At 43.1% G+C, this 24818-nt stretch overlaps 1 protein-coding gene across 1 annotated transcript in view; it reads left to right on the forward strand.

Annotated features, from left to right (window-relative positions):
- Positions 1–24139, forward strand: part of LOC311234938 (calcium-activated potassium channel subunit alpha-1a-like) — a gene marked incomplete at both ends in the record, with an annotated part of 336543 nt that extends 312404 nt beyond the window's left edge. Inside the window, 8 exons of the mRNA XM_084322217.1 lie at positions 72–181; positions 393–485; positions 7826–7912; positions 9535–9611; positions 19228–19260; positions 19665–19745; positions 21614–21928; positions 24042–24139. Coding sequence (XP_084178343.1) covers positions 72–181; positions 393–485; positions 7826–7912; positions 9535–9611; positions 19228–19260; positions 19665–19745; positions 21614–21928; positions 24042–24139 — 894 coding nt within the window. The remainder of the gene's footprint in view (positions 1–71; positions 182–392; positions 486–7825; positions 7913–9534; positions 9612–19227; positions 19261–19664; positions 19746–21613; positions 21929–24041) is intronic.
- Positions 24140–24818: the final 679 nt, after the last annotated feature.

A 24818-nucleotide genomic window follows, 5' to 3' on the forward strand; every position in this document is an offset into this window, starting at 1 on the left:
GTTAGGAGGGTGATTCTTTTGCAGTGTTGTTTGTGGTCTTACATGTCTGTGGTCTGCTTCTGTCCCATCAGATTGAGGAGGACACATGGCAGAAGTACTATCTGGAAGGAGTAGCTAACGAGATGTACACGGAGTATTTGTCCAATGCCTTTGTGGGCCTCACCTTCCCCACAATCTGTGAGTAAGTATCCCCAAATCAGCGGCCCTCAGCGCCTGCGAGGGGGCTAACAATACTAAACCAAGGAAGAGGTATGGAAAGGAAATGCTGAATAGACCTTAGAGGTAGCAATATATTATATACTGTAATCTGCTGTATGTTTTCCCCCTAATGTGTGTGTGTGTGTGTGTGTGTGTGTGTGTGTGCGTGCGTGCGTGCATGCACGTTTTTACAGGCTGTGCTATGTGAAGCTGAAATTGCTGCTTATTGCCATCGAGTACAAGTCTGAGCAGAGAGAGAGCAGGTTTGTGTTTTGGTCGTCACCCCGGTAACCTCACACGTAGAACTTGATATAACATTATTATACAACAGTTGGTTCTGATCGAGCAAATCTGATCGTTCCAGAGCCGTGTGTTATTTTTTATAATATCACACGGCTGGGAGTTTACTTAGCAATGCTATAGGCCCACAGAGCAGAATTAGCTCTTCATCAAAAACGTGATATCTCAGCGTTATCATAAGAAACCATATGAAATCAGTTATGCATAGAAACTGTTGTATAACTGTTGTTAGACACACAATACCAGATAGCATGACTTTATAACTACATTGTAACAACGTAGTACAAATAGATTTTGAGAAATTCTATTTAGGTTATAGCTTCACACGTAGCCACTGGCGATACGTGCGTTTGAACTTTGTGTATTGTGTGTCCGACAAACTTGAACTTTGCGTAAAGTGTTTCTTCATATATAATCTACTGTGTTCCTGTCCAATCTCTATGATAACCAGTAACCACTAACACAAGCTTCAGTTTATTAACATTAACAACATGTACAAAAGTACTATTTTCCCCAATAACTCCAATTTGCCAAATCCCACCCACCCCATCCCTCTCATCTGTCTCAAATGTGTTTGTACACTGACACGTTTCAGTTAAAGTTAAATAATATCTACTCAGAGATGGTTATTGAACTTAAATTAATACATGCACAGGTCACTCAAGATTATTGTTGTACAATGTCTCTCATTGAGATTATGCTATTTCAACTTGCAATCATGCATTTAAACCATTAGACATTTTGCACAAGAGTCTTAAAATCAATTCCTAGCTGGTTGAGTTGCAAGTTCGATTTTTTTTACATCTTTATTTCAAAGTGAAGTATATATTTTGAGCTGTTTTTGAACTACTATTTTACACTTCTGTTGCTTTGTTTTTTGATTGTGGATTTTGTTCCTTGCTGTCGTTGGCACATGGTACACAGCCTACACTGAGCCATTGGTTTGCTCATACTGTACCTCTCTATCTAGAAAATGTGGTGCCACCATTCTCAGTGCCATTTTATTTAATCACGCCCCTTGCCAAAAAACTGACCGCAGTCAGTTCAACACATTACTATAAGCCACTTTGCAAGTGCAAGTATCGCCTTCTTTTTTTGATCCTCCAATCACAACTGTCGCTTGAGGAAAGCAACGGTCGTGATTGGAGGATTGTAATTTACTGCAACAAACACATTGCCTCGACTTGTATAGCTATTAGCTACTGTATGATAAAGGCAGAAGAAATAAAACCTTCAATGATACTTGATACTTGTAATTTTTTCATTTCAATTTTTTTTTATGCTCATGACAACTGTTTGATTTGAGATGTTTTCTTGTTGTTTGCAGAAGCCGAAAGCGGTATGCCCTCTCTACCTTATCTTACAAAGTTCCACCCTATCTCCAGCACTTTAACGCCTCTGACTTTGGGAGTTTCCCCCCAAGGATATTTCCCCAAACCATATCACAAAACAGGCTTCTTTTTTCTCTTAACTATTTCCATGGTGTCCCTTGTGCCTACTCTATAATGCACTAACTTCTTTGCAGGCAGAGAGAGGATAGTTCAATTGGATGTCTTTGTTGACGTTTCTGTGTCTCTGCTGTCATCGGTGTACCGAGGCCTCTCACCCTCGCCATATCTACCTCCTCTTTTTTTACACTTTTGTCCTCTTCCTGAGTTATTTTGCTTAATTTATTTCTCTCACGTTTAGTTGTTTTTTTCAGTGTTCCTCAGTTGTTCTCCTGTGTCAGCTCTGGCCAAGCTAATTCCTTTCCTACCTGCTGTTTCTTATGTCATCACAACAGTACTTCAGTCACGGCTCTTGTCGTTTCATGTAAATTAGTTGGGAGATCGTTTACATACATATTGGACCTTATATGGGATAACGATGAATATTGATAATCTGTTTTTTGGCCCATTTTGGTTACGATCTGGAATTAAATTGATTATCTGCTGTAGGCGGTTGATCTGATCTGATCAATAGCATGCCATTGGGTCATGCTTTGATGATTTGCTCCAACAGCACTTTGTCAATTTATGTCACCATGTCACATTCTGAGGAAAGACATGGGACTGCTTGCTTTGGATAGCTTTGAGTTTATCCAAGATGAAATGTAATAATCATTGGCTACATTATGCTGCACATTTCATTCTTGCATTCCATCACCCTCACATGTTTTCCTCAGTGCCGTGTTTGTTATCTGTGAGAGTGCAAGTGTGTGTGTGTGTGTGTGTGTGTGTGTGTGTGTGATTGTGTGTGTGCGCGCGCATTCACTCATGTGCGTCCACGTGTGTTTATGTGAATGTGTGCTCACACACATTTATGTGTATTTAATTTTGAAGAGAAGAGAGTTTGTGTGTCTGAGCCACCATGTACCCCCCATGCTCATGTGTCTCTCGAGTAGATGTTCCCAAGTGAGGTCACTTCCTGTCAGTTTGGTGTTTGAGAAACAATCCAACTGCACAGAAGTTACTGCAACCGTCTGCATCTACGTCCCCCACTCTCTACGGCCCCCTGTCTCTGCCCCTGTGCTGCCGTGGCTGTGCCCCCTGTGCCCTTCTGTCTGACTAGTGTCCTCGTCATGCTGTTTGGTGACTGCATGCTATGACACTGGCTCCAAGTGTTTGATGCTTGCCTTGTTGCTCACAATATGAGGTTTTGATGCTGTCTCTCAGTCTTCTGTTCACAAGTCACGCCTGATTGAAGCTGATTGAAACAACGTCTTGCTCTGTCCAAGTCAATCTGGAACACATACACCTGCAAAATCTCAGATTTGGGCAGCAATGTTTGTCAGTTTGTCTTGGTTTGGTCAGTTTCTTTGTTTCGTCTGCAAGAAGAAGCATGCCAGGGCCCCGTTCCATGTACCGGGATAACCGAGTTAGCCGGATAACTTTAGCTGGATAACTGGGTTAGCCTGACTTTCCGATTTCATGTACCTGGATTTTCCAAATCACCATGACAACATATCCAAAAGTTTGAGCCTGGTCGAAAGCAGAGTTCAAGTTCAAGTTAGCCTGAACTATCGCCACGCCCCCGCAAAGAAGTGACAGCCCGTTTCCTGAAACTATTCCCACAGTCTACGATCTGCATTATACCATTCTGAATTACGTTTTTGTGCTCCATTCTTCCAGAGGGGGCTTTTGAAATGTAAAATAGACCCAAAATGCTGATATTAAATTCACTTTGTCCTAAATAATGCACGTTATATATACCGTGGCGACGGTGGCGCTCGCTCGTGCGATGTACACATGATGTGGTTATTTTAATTGTAACTGGGATTAAGATGTCTGATGAGATGCGCTGTTTGACGGATTTGAGGAATTGAATGAGCCGTTGACGTCACATTAATGAATGAGGATAAAGAGATAAACTTCATTCAAAACAAAGGATATTCTAAACACGGGTCTCTCGTTCATTAATGTATAAACAATGAATTTATCCCATCTGGCCCAGTGGCCCAGCGGTAGTGCTCAAGCTTCCCAATCCACCGACCGGGGTTCAAATCCCCGTGTTTCCAATATGATTTTTTTGAATATAATATTAATGATTATACGCCAAAGTAGCCTGGTTTTAAGTTAAAATATTATAAATCTACATGCATTGAGGATGTCATTCTTTATATAGCTCTCAACGTGCACCAAATTGAATTATTCCTATATTGCAAAAAGAAGGACCCCGGTCTTGAACCCCGGTCGTCCGTGTGGAAGTCAAAAGAACAACCCGTTGGACCACATTGGAGATAAGTTAAATATTGACTATACATCAATCAATGGGCAAGAAAGCCGTCTCGTAATTCTGTATAACAGTTAACTAGTTATTTTCGCTAGCAAGATCTCATTTGATTATTCAATCCAGCAGGCAAGTTTAAAGAAATATAATCTGATTGATTGAGGTAATGAGGGACTTAGAATTAGCCTATAGATAACGCATTTAACTTGTCGGCGAGGCGATTGAGCCTATTGCAATAAAGTCTTAAATCAATTAATCAATCAATGCCGTTGAGAATCAGGGTCTCTGCCATCGATACGTGCTGGCTTTCCACCTAAAACGGGAGCGCGCATCTAGCCTGACTTGAGCCTGACTCTCAAGTCTGGCTTGAGTTAACGAGACTGAATCCTCCTTTGTGAAACAGGAAAATCCCGGCTTTGAACATCGGGTTAACTGAAGCTGGATAATGGACATGTTGATCGACTTAGTTGAACCACGTACATGAAACAGGGCCCAGGTATACTGTATAGTAATGCCTGATTTCGACTATGGGGGCCATTCAATCTGAGTGAAAGTCACTTTATTTTGAAGAGTGAAAAAATATTTATTATTGGTGCATTGTTGGCACAATTTCACCAGAGCCAGATATGGATTCAATTGCTCCCTTTAATAATTTATTTATTTACAACAACATAACCTTTTTTGAGCCCAGAGGAAAGATATGGTATGTGTTCCGTTACTTTCATTACATACCTTCAGCCCATCAACACATAATGTTCTGTACACATTATTTCAAGACGATCATCAACAGAAGCTGATTTAGTTGCAAAATATCAAGTAGGTAAGTAGCCAGAAAGGCATATACTGTACTAGGCTACACTATTTATTGAGAGAGGTTTGTTATTAAGGTACCTGTACGCCTACAGTATACAGTCAACTCTATGAGGACAGACTTAGACAGAGGACAGCAGTAGGAGGACATAATGAGACGGAGGACAGCTGTAGGAGGACAGACTTAGAAGGACAGCAGTAGGAGGACAGACTTAGAAGGAGGACAGCTGTAGGAGGACAGACTTAAAAGGAGGACAGCTGTAGGAGGAGAGATTTAAAAGGAGGACAGCTGTAGGACAGACTTAGACAGATAGGAGGACAGACTTAGACGGATAGGAGGACAGACTTAGAAGGAGGACAGATTTAGATGCAGGACAGCTGTAGGAGGACAGACTTAGAAGGAGGACAGATTTAGATGCAGGACAGCTGTAGGAGGACAGATTTAGATGCAGGACAGCTGTAGGAGGACAGACTTAGAAGGAGGACAGATTTAGATGCAGGACAGATTTAGATGGAGGACAGCTGTAGGAGGACAGATTTAGATGGAGGACAGCTGTAGGAGGACAGACTTAGATGGAGGAAAGCTGTAGGAGGACAGACTTACCACACAAGAGGTCAAAGCTTAGTCCCCCCCACATGCCAGTGTGAGGAGTAGGATACTGTACGTTTTCATTCTCTTTCATCTGGGCTCCGTTGCTGGGGGTGGGGGGGGGGGGGGGGGGGGGGGGGTTCAATGTCTCTGTTTTTCAGTTAACACTCACATCATTGATGCTTGTTGCCCACAGGTAACCATTAACCCTTTCACTACCGCACTACCAAATGGTTAACCCTTTCACTGTGACAATACGGAAGGTTAACCCTTTCACTGCCACAGGACAATGGGTTAACCCTTTCACTACCACACTACAGAAGGTTAACCCTTTACTATCACACTAGTGTGATAGTAAAGGGTTAACCTTCTGTAGTGTGGTAGGGAAAGGGTTAATGACCAGGGTGTGTGTGTGTGTGTGTGTGTGCGTGCGTGTATGTTTTCTTATTTATATGTCTCAGTCTAATTAAGGGGGAATGATACAGCCAATCCATAGAAGATTTCTAAAAATTATTTGATAGAGAGGTCACATATGAACTCATTAATCTTTTTCTTTATCTGCGGCTGCATTTGTTCAGCATTTTCTTTTATTTATTTATAAAATTGTATTATTGTTTGAAATATGTAACTTTAGTTAATTTAATACAACATTGTAATGTGCCTGCTGGACACAGCTGTTCTTTTCAAACACATACAATCATGTGATAATAGTAATGTCTCCACAAATCGAAGGGCACTTAATCATGTACTATATAATAGAATAGAATAGAAATACTTTTATTATCCCGAGGGAAATTTGACACTGCAAATCGCTCAACATTAAACATGTAGACAGAACAGGTCACGAATTAGCCCCTTTCGTGACTGCGAGCGAGCCTGGGTCTCTACCGCAGTCACTCTCACCTAGACTGCGACCATTTTCAACTTAAGGTACCAAGCGTGATCACGGGGCTCGCGGAGGGTCAAAAATATATCATATATGAATTTCAAAGATACCCAGCGTACAATATGGGTTTAACACAGCTTTACAGTGGGGTCTGGAAGCTCGGAGTTGCTAATAAACAGTTTAAATCATTGTTACAAAACGAGTGGTACTTACAGAGCGAGCCGTCTATTTCCGCCATTGGTGTCACCGCGCATGCGCACCAGGCATTTGAGACCCAGGCTCGCTCGCAGTCACGAAAGGGGCTAGTCACGAATAAGAATAACAAAACCAGGGGGAGCTCCCGTAGCTCACCGCATATCTCCGCGCTATTTCTGCGTCGGGGAAAACCGTGCTCGTCACGGATCTGGGGTACACGAGTTCGATTCCCGGACCCGCCGTATTTTCTCAGAGTGTCTTCCCCTGCTCTTCATCCCGTTTCAACCTGTTTCTGTCGGTCATGCTTGACCAGAAAAGCGATAAACGCTAAAAAATAAAGTAAAAAAAAAAAATATCAAATTGCCTAAGAATAAGAATAGAATAAAAATTGAATAAAATATAAGAATAGAATAGAATACAAATGGAATAAAATATACAGTAAATAAATACAGTAAAAATATACTGAAGTCTACAGTAGGTGAAATATTGCACAGTGCTGTTTCAAAAGTAAGTGCCACCATGACTCCCTTGCTAGAGCACTTGAAATCACAGTGTGTAGCATCATGTAATTCCTGCACGCAGGCAGCCAGTACAGTGGGTCAAGGGCGGTTCATTCCCTTGCATTTCACTGTCAACTACTAACCCAGGTAACAACATTATACACTGCAGCCATGTCTTAGTGGTCAATCGTAGATGATTGTATCTGAGTGCTGAGATTGAAACCACTCCATGACCGCATTTTTTATTATTTCTCCCCTCCTCCTGCCCACTCTCACACCCAGTCCCAGACAGATCAGATATCATTCTGTTTAGAAAATAATAAAAATGTACCAACCAACCATGCTGTTCTGTATTTTGTCCATCCGTGTGAGTAACATAAGAAAGTTGCCCAAAGTCGGAGGGAAGCAGGTGTTTTTTTTTATCACAGTAGCTTCATGCAACACAAAACATCATTCCTATCCAGTATCCCAAAACTGAAGGAGAAATCATTTGATTCAAATGATCCAAACAATCAGAATAACCCGGTCTAGACCCGGTGTGTGTGTACCATTCCTCTTGATTAGCACAGTGCGAGTGTGTGCCGTCCGCTCGTCCAGAGGTTAACGAGCTCGGCGTGTCTTATCTCTCCCATTACCCAGCATCCTCATCAACCCGGGGAACCATGTCAAGATGCAGGAGGGAACTCTGGGATTCTTTATCGCCAGTGATGCCAAAGAAGTAAAGAGGTATAACCCTGTCGCCCTGGAAACACATGTAGTAACACCTCCAAAGGAATGGCTTCCTTCAATGAGGGGGTTCAGTCAGTGAGAGCTCTGAGGGGAAGTGGCTGAATGGATTCCAATAGCTGTATTTACATGGACCCTAATATTCCACTAGTAATCAGAATTATAGCCCGATCAGAATAAAAAAGCCTCATGTAACCACCTCGATCGGAAGGACATTTCAATCAGGCTGAGAGGGGTGGTGTAAACTTTTGATAATCGAGTCAATAGGAAAGATATTAGTGCCTAATAACCATGTAAATGCTTAATCCGATAGTTTCTCTCTGGTTGGGATAAATATATTATTTCTGTGTTATTTCATGTTTGCCCCATAACTTCTAACATCTCTTTGATGTCGTTAAACGATGTTAAGGAGTTTCCGGGGGACGTTTTTAAACAACACTTTTTGGTGGCTGTCTTTATTGGAGCTAAGCTTAGCATTAGCAAACAGGATAGTTGAATGCCTTGATGGTCAGTCCGTGTAGTGAATGGCCAACTTGTTCTTCTATCACATTATCCAAATAACATGTAACCTGTTTTGACCATTTAGTGTTTTCCCTCTGACTTGGACATTAATACACGGACGATGGTCAAAAGTTGCAGGTCCTTGTCTAGCGTAGCTTTCCATTATGGCCGGATGAGCAAGGTTGAAAGGCTTGAAACAACAAGTTGTTTCAGAACTATTAAAATGAACATGCCGGGCACAGTATTTGAGTTTCTGTGCTTCTTTTTTAATCAGCATCAGAATAGGTGGTGAAGGCAGGGTCTTTCTGGGCATGTAATATTCTGATTATTTATTTCATAACTACCTTATTTTTCTACTGCCTCTGGGCCATGTAAACATGTAATATTCTGACCACACGCTAGCCTCTGGGCCATGTAAACATGTAATATTCTGACCACACGCTAGCCTCTGGGCCATGTAAACATGTAATATTCTGACCACACGCTAGCCTCTGGGCCATGTAAACATGTAATATTCTGACCACACGCTAGCCTCTGGGCCATGTAAACATGTAATATTCTGATCACACGCTAGCCTCTGGGCCATGTAAACATGTAATATTCTGACCACACGCTAGCCTCTGGGCCATGTAAACATGTAATATTCTGACCACACGCTAGCCTCTGGGCCATGTAAACATGTAATATTCTGATCACACGCTAGCCTCTGGGCCATGGAAACATGTAATATTCTGATCACACGCTAGCCTCTGGGCCATGTAAACATGTAATATTCTGATCACACGCTAGCCTCTGGGCCATGTAAACATGTAATATTCTGATCACACGCTAGCCTCTGGGCCATGTAAACATGTAATATTCTGATCACACGCTAGCCTCTGGGCCATGGAAACATGTAATATTCTGATCACACGCTAGCCTCTGGGCCATGTAAACATGTAATATTCTGATCACACGCTAGCCTCTGGGTCATGGAAACACAGTTCAACTTACTTACCGGTAGTCAATGTAAACGGGTCAGTTTTGAAATGTCCAAGTTGAATGGTTTCAATCGTGTTGAGGAAATGTTGTCCGTGTGACCACAGCTACCGTTTTAAATATATATGCTGTTTCTCCTTCAGAGCATTTTTCTACTGCAAAGCTTGTCATGATGACATCACAGACCCCAAACGGATCAAAAAATGTGGCTGCAAAAGACGTGAGTATCACAACGCTCCCCTATCCCCACCCCCAACCACACCCCTCCTTCCCCCCCTCCCACCTCCCGACACCTGCCCTCTCTATGTCTGTCTCTATGCTTTAGGTTCTGTTAGGATGTAATGTTAAACCTCTCATTGCGTTCTTCTGTAGGACAGTGCATTCATATATATTCATGTACCCTTGTTGCCATTATGCCCTCTGAAAACAGAATGTTTACTGTGTTTTAATATGGGCCCCCTTTGAACTTTCATAAGATTCATTGTGGTAAGATCAACAATCCGTATGTGATTTTGTTTTCCCAGTCAACTAGAAGTGAAGTCAATTTAGCTTGTATTTTTATTTGTTTTATTATGATTGTTTTATTTATAATTTGTATTGTTTTATTTATTTATTTCATAACTACCTTATTTTCAAGTATACTTTTCATTTTCATCTATACTTAAGATATTATGATGGTAGTAAAAGTTGTGAAAGACTACAGAAATGGAAACGTTATTCATGAGAGAAGAAAAAAAGATGGACAGTCAATGGGATGTGAATAATAAAACTTGGAAAATTTAAAACAGCCAATAGCGGGAGTCACTAAACCACACATAATATTGACTTTGACTGATATTGACTTCATGTACCAGCATTGGATGTATTTGTCACTAAATTGTATACACCATGACTTTAATTGAATATTACCCAAATGTACAATACAGAGGTCAAGAAGTCATGCAGTAAATATTACTTACTTACATACTTAATCAATTAATTAAGCACATTTGGACTATAAATATAAGCATTTTTTTTATGAATGTTTATGAATATTAAACGCTCAATCTGATGTTTTCTGACCATGAATGTGAGGCAAATTCACATTCTTGAAGAATTTGTCTCAAGGTAGATGGAACATTATGGAACTGAACCTTGTAAACAAACTCTGCAAAATACAGCAAATACAACTTAAAAATCATATTTGCCTGTTGTCCTTGTATCAAAAGCCCACTAGAGCATGAAAACATGTCTCCATTTGTATTTTCTTTGGTGGTGGGGGCTCCTCCATTTGTTTACACTTGGATCACAGATTGGGCTTTTTAATGCAGGAGCAGTTCTTTGACTATTACCTGACCTAAATACAATAGTCACTTGTCAGGACACGTTAGCCACCGGTTAAATAATTCAGTTGAATTTCCCATAATATCCAGAAAAGGTCACAGGCAATTACAGCGAGCATCCCCATACATAGCAAACAAAACTCTGGCTTCAAAATGGATCCTCACCCTCTCCTCCCTTCTGTGTCCATGTCACCTCAATTATTCAGACACGCTCTCCTCTGCCAGCCGGTTAGCATCGCAGGCCCTTTCAGACTGTAGTTTCACCCAAAATAACTTGTTTTACAATTCTTTGGTGTTTTTTTTTCTTTATTTTTTTTCTTATTGCCCCGTCATCAGGCATGCTTCTTATGTTTTATCTCATTACAGTTTTTTGTTGTTGTTGTCAACACAAGAGTTGCATTTAGAGGGAGAATGACAGTTCCATTACTGCAGCGGAAGTTTTGTCCTGTTCTGTGCTATTCTGTTCTCTTCTCTTTTGTTGTTTTCCCCCATGTTCCTTTATAACCATTGACATACTTCTTGATGTATTTCCTCCCCCTGCTGCCGTTGGAAAACGCCACTTTATTTTAACCGCTCACTGGTAGTGATTTATTGTGAGTAAAAAAGGAACGGGTTCCCTGTTACCCAGAGTGCAGTGCGAGTGTTTTTCCTTGTTTTAGTTTTTTCCTCTCCCCACTTCAGACAGTAGAACACTGTATCTGTATTGCATGTACCAGTGGTCAGTGGAGCTTCTGCATTTCTTCCTTCGCCTCTCATCTCTACGCTGTTCTCAGACCAGACCCAAATCAATACGGCAGAAACCAAACTCACACCGGAGTCCAGCCCCCACCCACACCCCCCTCCCCCACCCCCCTCGACGATGTAGTCAGATGATGCTCTAGACTAGCTGGAAAAGACAAAGAAAGTAGAGTGTGACTTAATCGGGAACGAGGAATGCGTGAACTCAGCGGCTTTTCCCTCCCTCACAATTTGACTGTCAAACTCGATTGATATTCTCTCTGTATTCGAAACCCGAGCCGAGTCTTGTGTCGTTAGCGCCGACTCCCCGTTTGAACGACAACGGCGCTGGGATCGATACTCGTAATGCCAGTCGTCTGACAAAAGAGCCGGGGCGACGGGAGAGAGAGAGAGAAAGAAGTAACTGTTGAGATCTGGATTGATCTTCTCTCTGTCAGAGGCAATTTTGCACGCTACCATATTCTCAGAGAGCGGAAAGTGTTCTTGTGGGAGGTTTTTTAAATTCTTTACTTTAACGAGCTAGGTCGCCAAAACACAATCAAAACAATCTGGTCCCCCGCCCGCCCGCCCCCCACCCTCCTTTCCCGTGCTTTTAGCCTCCAAAGCTCTGGGTCCTCGCCCGGCCCTAGCTGAGGTTCCAGAGATCATCAGTCCCTCTGGGAATTGAAATGTCATCGCCTCAGCCATGTGCGTTTCAATTCTAGATGCTTGTTGGGCCCCTTTTTTTTTACTCCCTACTCAGAGGCAAAACGTCCACTAGTGGTACACTAGAATTAGTTGGCATAGCAACTAGGTGACCACTAGATGGCGGTGCTGTGCCAGAGTCCCGTCTGTAGAGGAAAAACCCAATACTGACGTCCTCCAGGACCCTATTCAGCAAGAATGCAAATGAACAGCAGTGTGTCTTTCAGAGCATTAAGGTTACATTTCCACAAAAGAACTCTTCAGAGATACATTTTGTACATGTGTTTGTCTCTGATGTTTTAATGTTAACGTGAGACAGTATAGTGGAGGTTCGGTAAGGGATGTCTGCACACAATTAAGTCTGTCTTTGCACACAAAGTCTGTGTTTTTTGCACTCTTCTACGTGTGCATTGTCACAAGATATTAAATATGGTGTTTTTGTTACGTGTAGTTACTTGACATTACCCAGGCACTGTATCAGAAGGTCTCCGAGTTCCACTCGTGACTCAAAAGGTAACATTTCCCATTGCACTCTTGCTGAATAGGGATACTTTAACGAGGGCCCACTAGAACAGTGCTCTAATTGAGACATCCTTCTCACTCAACATGGTGCCCTGATAGCTTCTGGCCCAGTGCTGTAACGGATCATAGAAAGTTGACGGGCTGAATGAATCCTGCACACAGACAGTTACTCAGGGTGGCGGCCATGTTGATTTCCTTTCAGAAGAATGTCCTGAATTGGACACCCTAGGACCGTAGGCCAGAATTATGTGTGTGTGTGTGTCATGAGTCAAACACATCGTCAGTGTGTCTTGTGTCCCCCGCATCGCCCCCCTGACATTATGACACGTACTGCGTTCTGAATGCCCAGATTGAAAACCCTGAGGTTAATGGATTCCAGCATGAAATGAAAGCATCACTGCTCACGTCTCACGACTCCTCCAACTGTTTCTGGGCCACTACACCCCCTTTAGTATCTTAAGAACAAAGCCGCCTTTTATTGCATGCGTATTAGATGCTCATAAGGCACTTTTGCATGACTCCTTTTAAGGAAACACAACAGTCCCTGAAGCCTTTCTTCCAGGGGGCTCTGCTCTGCCCTTCCCATTCCCTCCTTGGCCAGAAACCGAAATGTCTCACTTCATTCAGGCATCCTATTATTTTCAGATGTGGCTCCAGAAAGTCAAAACTCCCAAAGATGCAGTCCTCAGAGAGTGTGTCTATGTGGGTGCCAGACAGTATTAGTGTGCTGTCAGTTTGCACCCTGGCACTGAGAGAATGGGGAGCAGGGACTGTTTCTAACCAGAGTCACAGCAATCTACAGATGCTGCTCTGGGGGGGGGGGGGGGGGGGGGGGGGGGTTCACTACCGCTCTCCTGGGGTTAGCTTCACACACACACACACACACACACACACACACACACTCATGCATGCACATACTGTACATACGTGCACACACACACACACACACACACACACACATGCAGATACGTTTTCAAAGACACATGCACATAATTTAATGCACTAAGCGAATACGCAGTACATACACCCTTCAACCCAGTTTCGCCATGTATATGATATAGGTAGTATGCACACCCAGTATATATATACCCAGTATGTGTTAAGCCACCCCGGGGGAGAGGAGGAGTGAAACTGCAGTTTTAGTCCTATAGCATGTGAACCAGCTGGCCACTGGAGCCAGTAGATTAGTGTGATGCAGAGGACAGGGCTGCTACAGCTGCATGATGGGATACAGGTACGTGATCCACACCATAATATGGAAAGAGAATGTTCAAATGTATGAAACACTGTATGAGGTTTGCTGCTGACGGCATTGGCCACGCTCTCTCTCTCTCTCGCTCTCTCTCTCTCTCTCTCTCTCTCTCTCTCTCTCTCTCTCTCTCTCTCTCTCTCTCTCTCTCTCTCTCTCTCTCTCTCTCTCTCTCTCTCTCTCTCTCTCTCTCTCTCTCTCTCTCTGTCCTGAATGCCTCCCTCCCTCCCTCTCCTCTCTCTCCTACCCCTCTCACCCTCCCCCGTCCCCTCCCCACTGTCATATTTTTGCCTTTTGTCCTGTTATGGCGTAAAAATGGCCTTAGCACACAGCTTGACCCCTTGAGACGAGACAATGTTATAACATGTGCAAGAAATTATATCGCAATGTAATATATAATGTAATAGTGTTACGTTCGGAAAAAAACGTGTCGAAATGTAATTGAGAGACGAGAAATAACGACGAAAAGTAAAGATTCTGAACATTCAGTCGCAGAACGTGCGCACAATCCACATTATGTTTGATCTTATAACCGTAGACGATTTCTCTGCCGGGAGGAGAGTTACTGGAGCTCCTGGTCTCTTGGTGGGGGTCAAGCCTGTGTGGGAGGAGGCTGCCAAGGCTTTGCACTTATGATGAAATGACCTCCCGTCTTCCCCCTGGATGGATATTTCTCCTTGTTTGCCATTAACCTGCCGCTTCTCCTCTCCTCTCATCCCAAAACACGACTGTAGCCAGGATGTCGCTCTACAAACGAATGAAACTGGCATGTTGTTTTGATTGCGGCCGTTCAGAGCACGACTGCTCGTGCATGTCAGGCAGTGTACATAGTAACATGGACACCCTCCAGAGGGCCTACCCCCTTTCCTCTGTCTCTGTTCATGATTGCACAACCACTTTACGTGCCTGTAAGTTACACCGCCCAACACATGCTGTTACGTGTCTGTGGTGTGTGTGTGTGTGTGTGTGTGCCCTGTGTGTCCATCCGTGTATACCATGTGTAGGTACGTGTGTGTGTGTTTGTGTGTGTCGATCCGTGCTGTCATTGATTGTGGCGTGCTTCGTTTATCGTGATCCCATAGTTTTTTGCGTATAGCTGTGGCTTACGTGATTGTATTTATTTCATTTGATTTCGTTTTTGTAGAGTGGATTAACTTATCAATACATTTTGTCAGTTGGTATTTAATATATTATTTATTTACTAATATTTAAATTGTATTAAGATTGTTTATTTCACATTTTGTTTTTATTATTATTTTCTATAGTTGTGTTGGTGGGTTGGTGGTGTGGATCTTTGGTGCTGCTCCAGTGGAGCTGTTAGATTTGTGGCTAGCGCATGCTGCATCCGTCCAGCGGTTGTGTGGTGGTAGTGCTTTGGAGATTTGGTGTTTGATGTGTTTTAAGTTTGTATATATATCGTATAACAATGAAACATGCCATTTTGTTTCTTAAAGGGATTTTATTCTGCAGGTTTGTTGATGACACTGTTTTTTTTACGTTTGTGTTTTGTCTTTATTTTGAAAGTCACTTGTGTTTTGTGGGAGCCTCCAAGCTAAATCTTTTATTTAATTTTTTCATTTTTGCCAATTTCTTCTCAACTGAACTTTTGTTTTGAATTTATTTAACTTTACTTTTGAATTGACCCCAAGCCAATGAACCATCGGTATCTGAGTATGCAGAATAGCCTGATCCAGAAAGTAAAATATCAGTGGGTTTTGAAGATTTCCTACAATTATGTTTGAATTGATTGGTTTTCATTTAGTCTCATCAAGCCTTACAAATGTCATAAACGATATTTAATTAATAAAACAAATAATAATAAATCTTATTTGTGATACCTTTCAAGTAGATCATAATGAATAACATCAGTGTTGATATCTAAGGCTGAGATGCCATTCAGTGAAGCTGGATGCACAGTTTCATGATTTTGACAATATTTAGCACCATTCTGACCATTCCACACACATGCATGCGATCAGGTTGATAATCCCACATCATGGTGTTCTCCTCAAAGTAAGCTTCTTACGAGGAGCGGGTCCATGTAAGACATGTTCTTTATATATTTGTGCTGCCCAGTCCCCACTGCAGCAAGTCTTCTGTTATCTAAAGCAACTTAGCTGTAGGTGCTTTCAGAGCCCTTGGCAAATACACTACACCGTCCAGGCTGGTAGGAAAAGAGCTGGGGGGGAGGGAGGGGAGGAGAGGAGAGGAGAGGAGAGGAGAGGAGAGGAGAGGAGAGGAGAGGAGAGGAGAGGAGAGGAGAGATAAGTGGGGAGGAGAGGAGAGGAAAGGAGGGGAGGGGAGAGGAGAGGTGGGGAGGAAAGGAGATAAGTGGGGAGGAGAGGGGAGGAGAGCTGTGTCGAGGTGATGGAGGATTACAACAAAAAGGTGATTTTGGCTTGATAAAGAGAAGGTAAGATGACTAAGGCACTTAGCAAGCTAAGCTAAGGACAGCAGGCAGGACAGCCTCCCGCCCTCTCCCCCTCTCCCTCTCCGTCCCAGTGAGTGGATGGGAAATGCTAAATTGTCTGTCAATTAGACATGGCAGCAGTAGGCCCAGCTATCAAAGCCTAGGTCTCAGACATACAGATCTGATTTCCGCCTCAACATTCTCCCACCGTCTGCAGACTCAGCCTAGATTAGTGTCAAACGTGCCATGATGAGTTTGGCTTGGCCCCTTGTAAAGTCTTTGGTCGGCGCTGATATCCCTCGGTACCAATTACTGGCCATTACATTGTTACTGATCTCACTTCTCCCTCGGCCCCCTGTAGGATTTCAGTGAAAGCCTCCCCTGTCTTAGATTTCTTTCCCCTTTTTTTACACTCTTGACTTTTGCCTGAGCAAAGTGGGCTTATTGAGAGCGCCGTGCTGCCGCTGTCAGTCAGGGATTGCTGGATTTCCTCTCTCCCATTCCCCTCCTTTATGTATCTACCAGACTCGAGTGAGACATCACTATCCCATGATGACATCATGCTCTTTCCAACATCTGAACTGGATTTTTGAGCTAATTGATTTCTTGGATAGCTCCCCCTCTCCCTCTCTCTCATTTTCAAGGCTCCCTATAAGACTCTGTATGTTTTGAAGTCGTTATAATCAGACTACACAAATAAGCAATGCGGCACTTTTTTTTTTTTTTTATTGAATTGTGGTTCATAGTTTTAACGGGAGACGGGTGTGAGCCTTGTTTTGCCCGTTGTTGTATAATATTGTGTATTATGCCGTTACCAGTTGGCTGCCTGTTTCCACGCTGTTATTTATTTCAATTATTTTTAAGAGAGTGAACGTACAATCATAGGTCCTCAGATGTCGGTCCTATAGTCAGACAAACAATTATTGGTTTGAAAAGTAGACTTTTGATGTGGGCGTTTAGACGGATGGTGGAAATATTTGCAGAGAAAAGGGAGACAGAGATAGAAAGAGAATTCGGCTGAAGATGAGAAGCAGTTCATGAATGTATTTCTGTTTATGAATATAATTTAATATAGAATTTCTCCTGCCTGGTTAGGAAAATATGTACAGATCCAGAATTTGATTTCCACATGGGGTCCCTTGTTCACTAACGATATCAACCCCAGCAAAAAACATCCAAATGTTTTATGTGGTATATTACATGATGAATGAAATTTATTTAAAATGATTAGTTTACATTGGCTTTTTTGGTGACTTGCTGTTACTGTATCACCACTAGATATCAGGGAGAGAAGCTGAGAGATGTGAGTGTATTCATGGCTAGAACTGCTGCAGAATGAGGCTATGTACAAGGGCTGAGGACCTGAGGCTGGAGCTAAGCCTAGTCTAGGACCTACAGGGTTGTGTGTGGGTGTGGGTGTGGGTGTGGGTGTGTGTGCGTGTGCGTGTGTGTGCGTATATCTGTGTGTGTGTGTACATTCCTATTCCGTGTGTGTGTGTGTGTGTGTGTATGTGTACGTCCGTGTATGTGTGTGCGTTTCAGTGCTGGGGCTCTTATCTACCCTGACGTGGAAATTATGTTTGCATTTTCATTTCCTCAGCCCCGCTGGTCCGTCACCAAACCTGCCCTGACAGCTCCCGTCCACCAGGCTGGCTTGGTTCCCCCCTCTCCCCTCTGCGCTGCGCCGCCGCGCTACGCCACCAGATGCTAGCCGGTTAGCCTGCCGCCTCTGCAGGCGCGGCTAGATCACTAGAGACAGATGCCAGGGCCAGTGTGGGTCCCTGTTTGAGGGTCCGTGTCACAGGCCAGCCGCGGGGGCCTCGCCGTGACCTTTACCCGCTGGAAGAGACTCTCGGGGAGGGGTCAGTGGCTCAGCGGTCTGGTCCAGAGAGGAACTCTATTCAAGCGCTTTACTGTACAAATACTCCGTATCGCTCCTAAGTTCCGTGCCTGTGCCCGGGTGACATTATACCCCTGTCACTGGAACTGATAGAGCTGGATAGGTTAGAGATTCTCAGACTTCTTTAGATCACGTTTCAGAGTAGAGCAGACTAAAGCCTGCTGTTTGCGTCGTCCGCTTGGAACGTTTGACCTAGTTTCCCTGTTTGAGTGAATGTAGGGTGAGCTTGACATTTAGACTAATGGGACAGTCCTGATTAGCAGTGCTGTGTAGTTGAGTGTGTCCACTGTCTGTGTGTCTCATTGGTCGTCCTGCCATCGGTCTCGTCTACAGTCTGGATCCATTGCGTTCTCCGTGTCTTTCACTGTCCACCGCGTCATTTATTATTTTCTTTAATTAAGAGTTCACTAACCTCTTTCAGTCCAAGCACCTCGTGAGCTTCACACAGACACGTCTTCACCTCATTGAGGAACAGATGAGAGAGAGTTCACTCTCAGCTCTTGTGAAAGACAAAAATATTTTCCAACCATGGAGCAGTATTTATTTTTCTCTGTACAAAAAAGAAAAGTCACACAACAACAGTTTTGTTTCGCTTTCCAAAAAAAAAGCTTGGCTTTCTCCCAAATGCTGCTTCCTGTGCCGGACACGTCATGTCATTCCATCCACCTCCTCCTAGCTCAGGATCTCACAGTACCATCACGCCGTATTTTCACCTTCCGCTCCATTGAACATATTCACACGGCAGCCATTTTGGCTCTCAGGTTGGGATTCCCCTTTCCCAACCCGTTCCCACCTTCGCCGCGTGAATACGGTCAATGCCATTATGCCTTTCAGTGATGCCGTATCATCATTTTGTCCCAACTGCTTTCCTTTTTATTGTTACTATTGTTGTTTTAATTTCCATCTCAACTCAAGTGTGACGTGTCTCTTACTTCCTGTTGTCGTGTCTTGTTTCATGATCATCCTCTCTTCCTCCACGTAACCTGCCATTTGTCTTTGCACTCTCCTCAGCCAAATATAAGTATAATGGATATGTCAGATCACGTAAGTGTGTTTCTCTGTCCCTCCCTCATCCTTGCTTCGGCACTCCCTGTGTTTATACCCGTGTAGTCTCCTTGATGTGTAACGTCATGCGATTAATACTGATGCCTTGTTTGCTTTGTTATTTTTTTGTTTTTTTGTTGCTTTGTATATCCTCCTTTACCTTTTTAGAATGCAAAGCTACCATCTTATGTCTGTTTAGAGGCAAAAAAACAACAATAGACACTTCACAATCACAGTTTTGACTAATGTTTAACATAATGTCTAACTCATTTGGCGTTTATTATTATACCTTCATCTTTAGTGCTTTGTAATATTTAGAGTTTCATAAAAGAGAAATGCTTTTTGTTCTTTTTTCATTTTGTGTAGTTGTGCAAAATATTGTTTTTGTATTGTGCTGCATCTAGCAGCAGATGGCGCTACAACACCAGGGAATACTGGGAGTCAAAAAGAGGCTGGTGTTCGGTTCAAAGCTGATTGCAATTTAGGTAAATCTTTCAGTGTTAAATGTATTACATTTTATCTTGCTATCTAAGCTTATAGAAATGTTACAGAGTTCATCTGTCTATTCCAACCTTTTTGTCATGTTGATTTAATTTGTTTGTTTGTTTATTTTTTCTAATCAATGTTAACTATAACTTTAATATTTTTTGTATCTTCTTTTCAGTATTTACAGCCTACTAAGTGATGTGATAGCAAAACTAAATGGACTGCAACATGTGAAATATAACATTCCTATATAAAAAATACTAATAATGCAACAATCCATAGCCTACCATTTCATGCAATTGTACTGCAGATATGCGGCAAAGCTTGATCATACAGTAAACACTGTAAAAAACAACAACAAAGCTGCTACTTAGCTCACGTACAAAATCGAACACAACATTCCTTAAGATGCTACTTCTCTGCTCCCATCTTCCAATTTGTATAGGGCCGCGGCAATCCGATCAGGTTTTTTTGCATGCGTGATGTTGCCGTCATGTGATTAGCGTTTCAGGAAGGGACAGTTGCCGTCTGGGCTGTTCTGAGTGCACAGTGGGGCCTGCCAGGACGTGTGAGCGTGCTCTAACGCTGCGTGTGTTTGACAAGGGCCAGATGAATCCAGGAGCTATCGGTGGCGCCCTGTAAATCAAGGAGGCAGCTGACGGCTGGGATAAACGTCTGTTTATCGCTCAGGGCCACCCGACCACGTTCTCCCCCTATACCAACAAAACAACCAACCAACCAACAGGAGGAACTGCTCCCCTCTTCACTTTAGACCATGTATTCAGCCCATTCTCTCTCTCTCTCTCTCTCTCTCTCTCTCTCTCTCTCTCTCTCTCTCTCTCTCTCTCTCTCTCTCTCTCTCTCTCTCTCTCTCTCTCTCTCTCTCTCTCTCTCTCTCTCTCTCTCTCTGCTATATTCTCCTCAACATGCAGATGTATGGGTTGATATGGTGGGCGTAGTATTTGGAGTCTCTGTGTGCATTGGTATGAATATGTGATCTCTTAGGTCTGACATGCTGCATGGCCCTTGGCTACACTGGAACCACCATTGAAGTCCACATAAGAATATTAATTTAATCATGATTGGATTTATTTTCTTGGGGGGAAACAAATGTAACACAATCTAAATATTGATTTAGGAATGGATTTGTGATATTGTAAATAATTAAATAGGATTTTTTAGAAACGTTGGAATGATGGAAGCAATGCGCCAGGCGTTATGGTTCCTGTAACGCTTGAGATGACACTGAACTTGATTCGGTTTGAGAGTTTTTAGCCGGGCGATGTCCCTGCTTTGTTCCATTAGGCAGCGTAGCAGAACTGAGAAATAAAGCTGGCAAGGCTCTAATTAATTCATGTGTGTCAGGAATGCAAAGTAAATGTCATTTTGAACATATCACTTAAAGCGCACGCCAAGTGGATAAGTGATGTTAAATAAAACCCAAGTGTCACCGTCAATTATGGAATAAATAATGCTGGCTTTCATGGCATGCATTTAGGACTCTGATCTCACCTGATCAAGGGGGAAATGAATGGCCTGCAAGGAAAATCACAAGCCTTTTTACACTAGAATCCGTGCTTATTTTTTAAGTTAGTATAGAAAGTTTAAGTTACATAAATAAATGTTGTCTTACTTACACATTGGCTTGTATTGGCTTGCTATAATAAAGAGCTTCAATTTAATCCTAAGTATTTTTCTTAAAATGTTTGCTTTGCTAAAACAATAACACACTACGTTTTTTTTTATCTTGGCAAACCTCTTTAAAATAGATAGTTAAAGCATAAAATAATATGATTATTAATTATGATCCTTGCCTGGCACTAACATGGGCTCTTTCTTCCTCTTGTTATTTCCCATTGTTTGACAGTAACGGATGCAGTTAGACCGTCTTTTCAAAACAGATCGGTTAAAATGGCCAACTGCACCTCCACCTCCACCTCCTCAAACGCATTCCACCCCACCGCCCTGCACCCCCGCCCGGACTCCGACATCCCCCTCGTTAATAACCGTAAAGGAAGCCTGCTCCCCCTGGGGCCGGGGCCCGGGGCCGACGCCTCGCGGCTACGCCTCAGTATCTCCGGCCCTGGAGACACGGCGGCCCGCCGGGCCCTGGCCGAGAACCGGCTGAACCGGGCCCGCAGCCTGCCAGTGAAATACCACTACCAGCGCAGTAACAGGCCCTGTAGGTTGCCCCCATAGCGGGATGCATCAGCCAGTAACCTCCCCCTGTAACCGTTCAGACAACCCTGTGTTCTCTGCTGCATGAGGGTTAACCGTGCTCTGCTGCTACCGCCGCCGCTGCTGCTTTGCATGGGTGCAGCTCACATGTGTTCCCGCTAATACAAGTGTGTGTGACTGCCAAGCCAAGGAGACGCTACAGACTAGTGAGCACAGGATAGACGCGGCAGAGTCGCTCATCTGCGGCTTGGTTCCTCAAGCATGTGTCCTCATCCTTCTCACACACGCAGTGGAAGTAAATGGGGTTTAATTTTCATACAGTTAATGCACCAGATCTTTTTTTATTATTGGTGGTTGTAGAAAAAACACTTTTTTTTTTATATTACTCAAAAGGCTTTGTCACACGTTGGCGCAGGACGTCTTGATTACGCCAAGGGTGTAGACATTATCTGCAGTTTTTTTTTTGGTTCGAAATTAATGAAGGTTTCAGGACAGGGGGAGTCGAAGAGGGAATGTTTTCTAATGTGATATTTTCAAAGTAGATTACAGGGAGATTTATTTGTAAAGTGGAAAATGCTTGTGAGATCAGCTATTCGGCATATCCGATTGCATAAAGGAAATGTCAGAGAATACCATTTTATTAGAAGGCAAAGTCATATTTCTCATCCTTTTATTAGGACAATTAGGCGGTCGTTTAGAACGGGCGCTTGGACAATAATAAAATTCCACGTGCTTGGAGCAGTCACCACTTTGCAGTGTGCTCATTGATTTGCACTAATATCATGCTGTGGTATTGATTCCCAACCCGGGGGGACTAACATGGGTCTGCAGTGACAGTGGACGTGGTGTTGTGTACTGGGGAGGGTGCAGAGTGTCTGGCTGCCTGTCTGGAAGCTCTTGAACTCCCAGACAGTGGAGAAGATCAGTCCGCTGTTAGCCAGACTGAAATGTTCATACGACCTCACTTTTTTTGATTTTTTTTTTTAGACTTTAGTAAAAAAAAAAATATTGTTCTTCAACACAGTAAAGTGTAGCTGACAGGAAACAAACTTCAGATAAGATCAAACTAATCTAAAACGTCACTGCATCCCTGCAAAAAAACAAACGCCCAAGTGTCAAAAAATTAAAAGAGGGATATTTAATCTTACATGAGGTTCTGTAACTCATTTATTTTTCATTTAGAGTTTTGACCTTAGGGGGGTAGTCTTGACCTTCTACTTGTACATGGTGTGCTGTACTACTTACAATATTCATAGCCCACTAAATCATCCCCCCACCCCCTCCCGCCTCTGAGTGCTGTTTGGGATTGTTAAGACTGCTGCCCCTAGGCTGCTCGTTGGAGTCCTAAGGGCTTTTCCTCGTGGCATGGAGCTAGACCTGTAGAAGAGCCATCACGCACCCATAGCTAGAGCTGGAATGATGGTGGTCGGGATCGGGCCAACTCTGTACCATCTTCATCACCTCTCTATCTATCTCACTGTCATCATGCTTCTGCCGCTGTCATGCGCACTGACAATGACAGCGTGTCCCATCACTAAAGCAGTAATTGGCGTGGGAGGGGGGTGGGGGAGTTAGCGTGGTGGTCACTCTGATGCAAACCGCTACAGGTCCAACCACACGGACAATCTACTGTGCAGATATCAATATGTTGTACTGTGCCAAGTATGGCAACACTGAAACACAACCGAAAAAAGTTTTTCGTTTTTTCTGGGGGGTGGGGGGTTGTGAGGCTTTTGTGACATTTCCAGGTCTTTAATTGGTTTTTCTCCATGGTTTTTCTCCTGCCTTTTCTTAGATTGACCTTTGACCCTTTACTAACGTGTTCTCTTTCAATTCTTGGAGGTCTTCTCTCAAATTCTGACATTGTGTTAATTTTATTTTAATTGTATTGGTTTTCTTTTCCTTTTTTCTTTTCAATGATTGATGAGTGTTGGCTTTTGTGTTATTTGTTTTGAAATTTTATATTTTAAATTATATATTTATATATTTTATATATATATATATATATATATATGTATATGTATATATACATATATACAGTATATTATATGTCCATTTCCAGCACAGACTTCTCCTCCCACCTGTCCTCTCCTGACACTCTGTGCATGTGTTTACAGTCGAAGACGAGCATCCGTCAACTATCTCGCCCAAAAAAAAGCAGCGCAACGGAGGAATGCGAAACTCGCCCAACTGCTCGCCCAAAATGATGAGGTAAGACACTGATTCTATGCTCCTTCCAGCTTCAAACAGGGAGTGAGAGAAAGTTGGGACAGAGGGGGGGAGGGAGGAAGGAGGGAGGGAGGGAGGGATGGAGGGTTGTGTGTGAGATACTTCAGAGGCATAGATAGATGTGGGATGGTGGGAGTGAGAAGGGATGGGAGGAGGCAAATTAGGAGAAGAGGAGAAGGAGGTAGAAAGTGTGTGTGGAGAGAGAGAGAGAGAGAGAGAGAGAGAGAGGTGAAGAGTCCTGTTAGGCAAGGCGCTTTAGATGGCATGCTGTCAGCGGTTAATGACAGAGCTGAAATAATATTTCTGTCATGAAAAGAGGCTGCCAGGAGCCGCTTGGAGACTCCTCTGGCTCTTAGAGCCCCAGCTGTCACCATCTCCTGTCTGGTCCACATGTAGTCCTTAAACAATGCTGGCACTAATGACATCGGCAGCCAATCGGAGGACCTGCATGGTTACTTTGCCCGGGGCTACCCTCCTATTGTGGGCACCCCTGTGAGTAGTGTTTCTGGTACTTAAGGCCATATGCGACATGTATCATCGCAATCAAATATGAATTCAAATATTACCTTCCTTTTATCCTGTCCTTTGGAATTAAACTGCCGTTAATTGATTTGAAAGATAAAAGGGCCGGTTTTCTTTTGTGTGTGTTCCCTGTGACTGTTAGA

The sequence above is a fragment of the Notolepis coatsorum genome (genome assembly GCF_963971535.1).
Source record: "Notolepis coatsorum genome assembly, chromosome: 9".
In the NCBI taxonomy this organism is placed as follows: Eukaryota; Metazoa; Chordata; class Actinopteri; order Aulopiformes; family Paralepididae; genus Notolepis; species Notolepis coatsorum.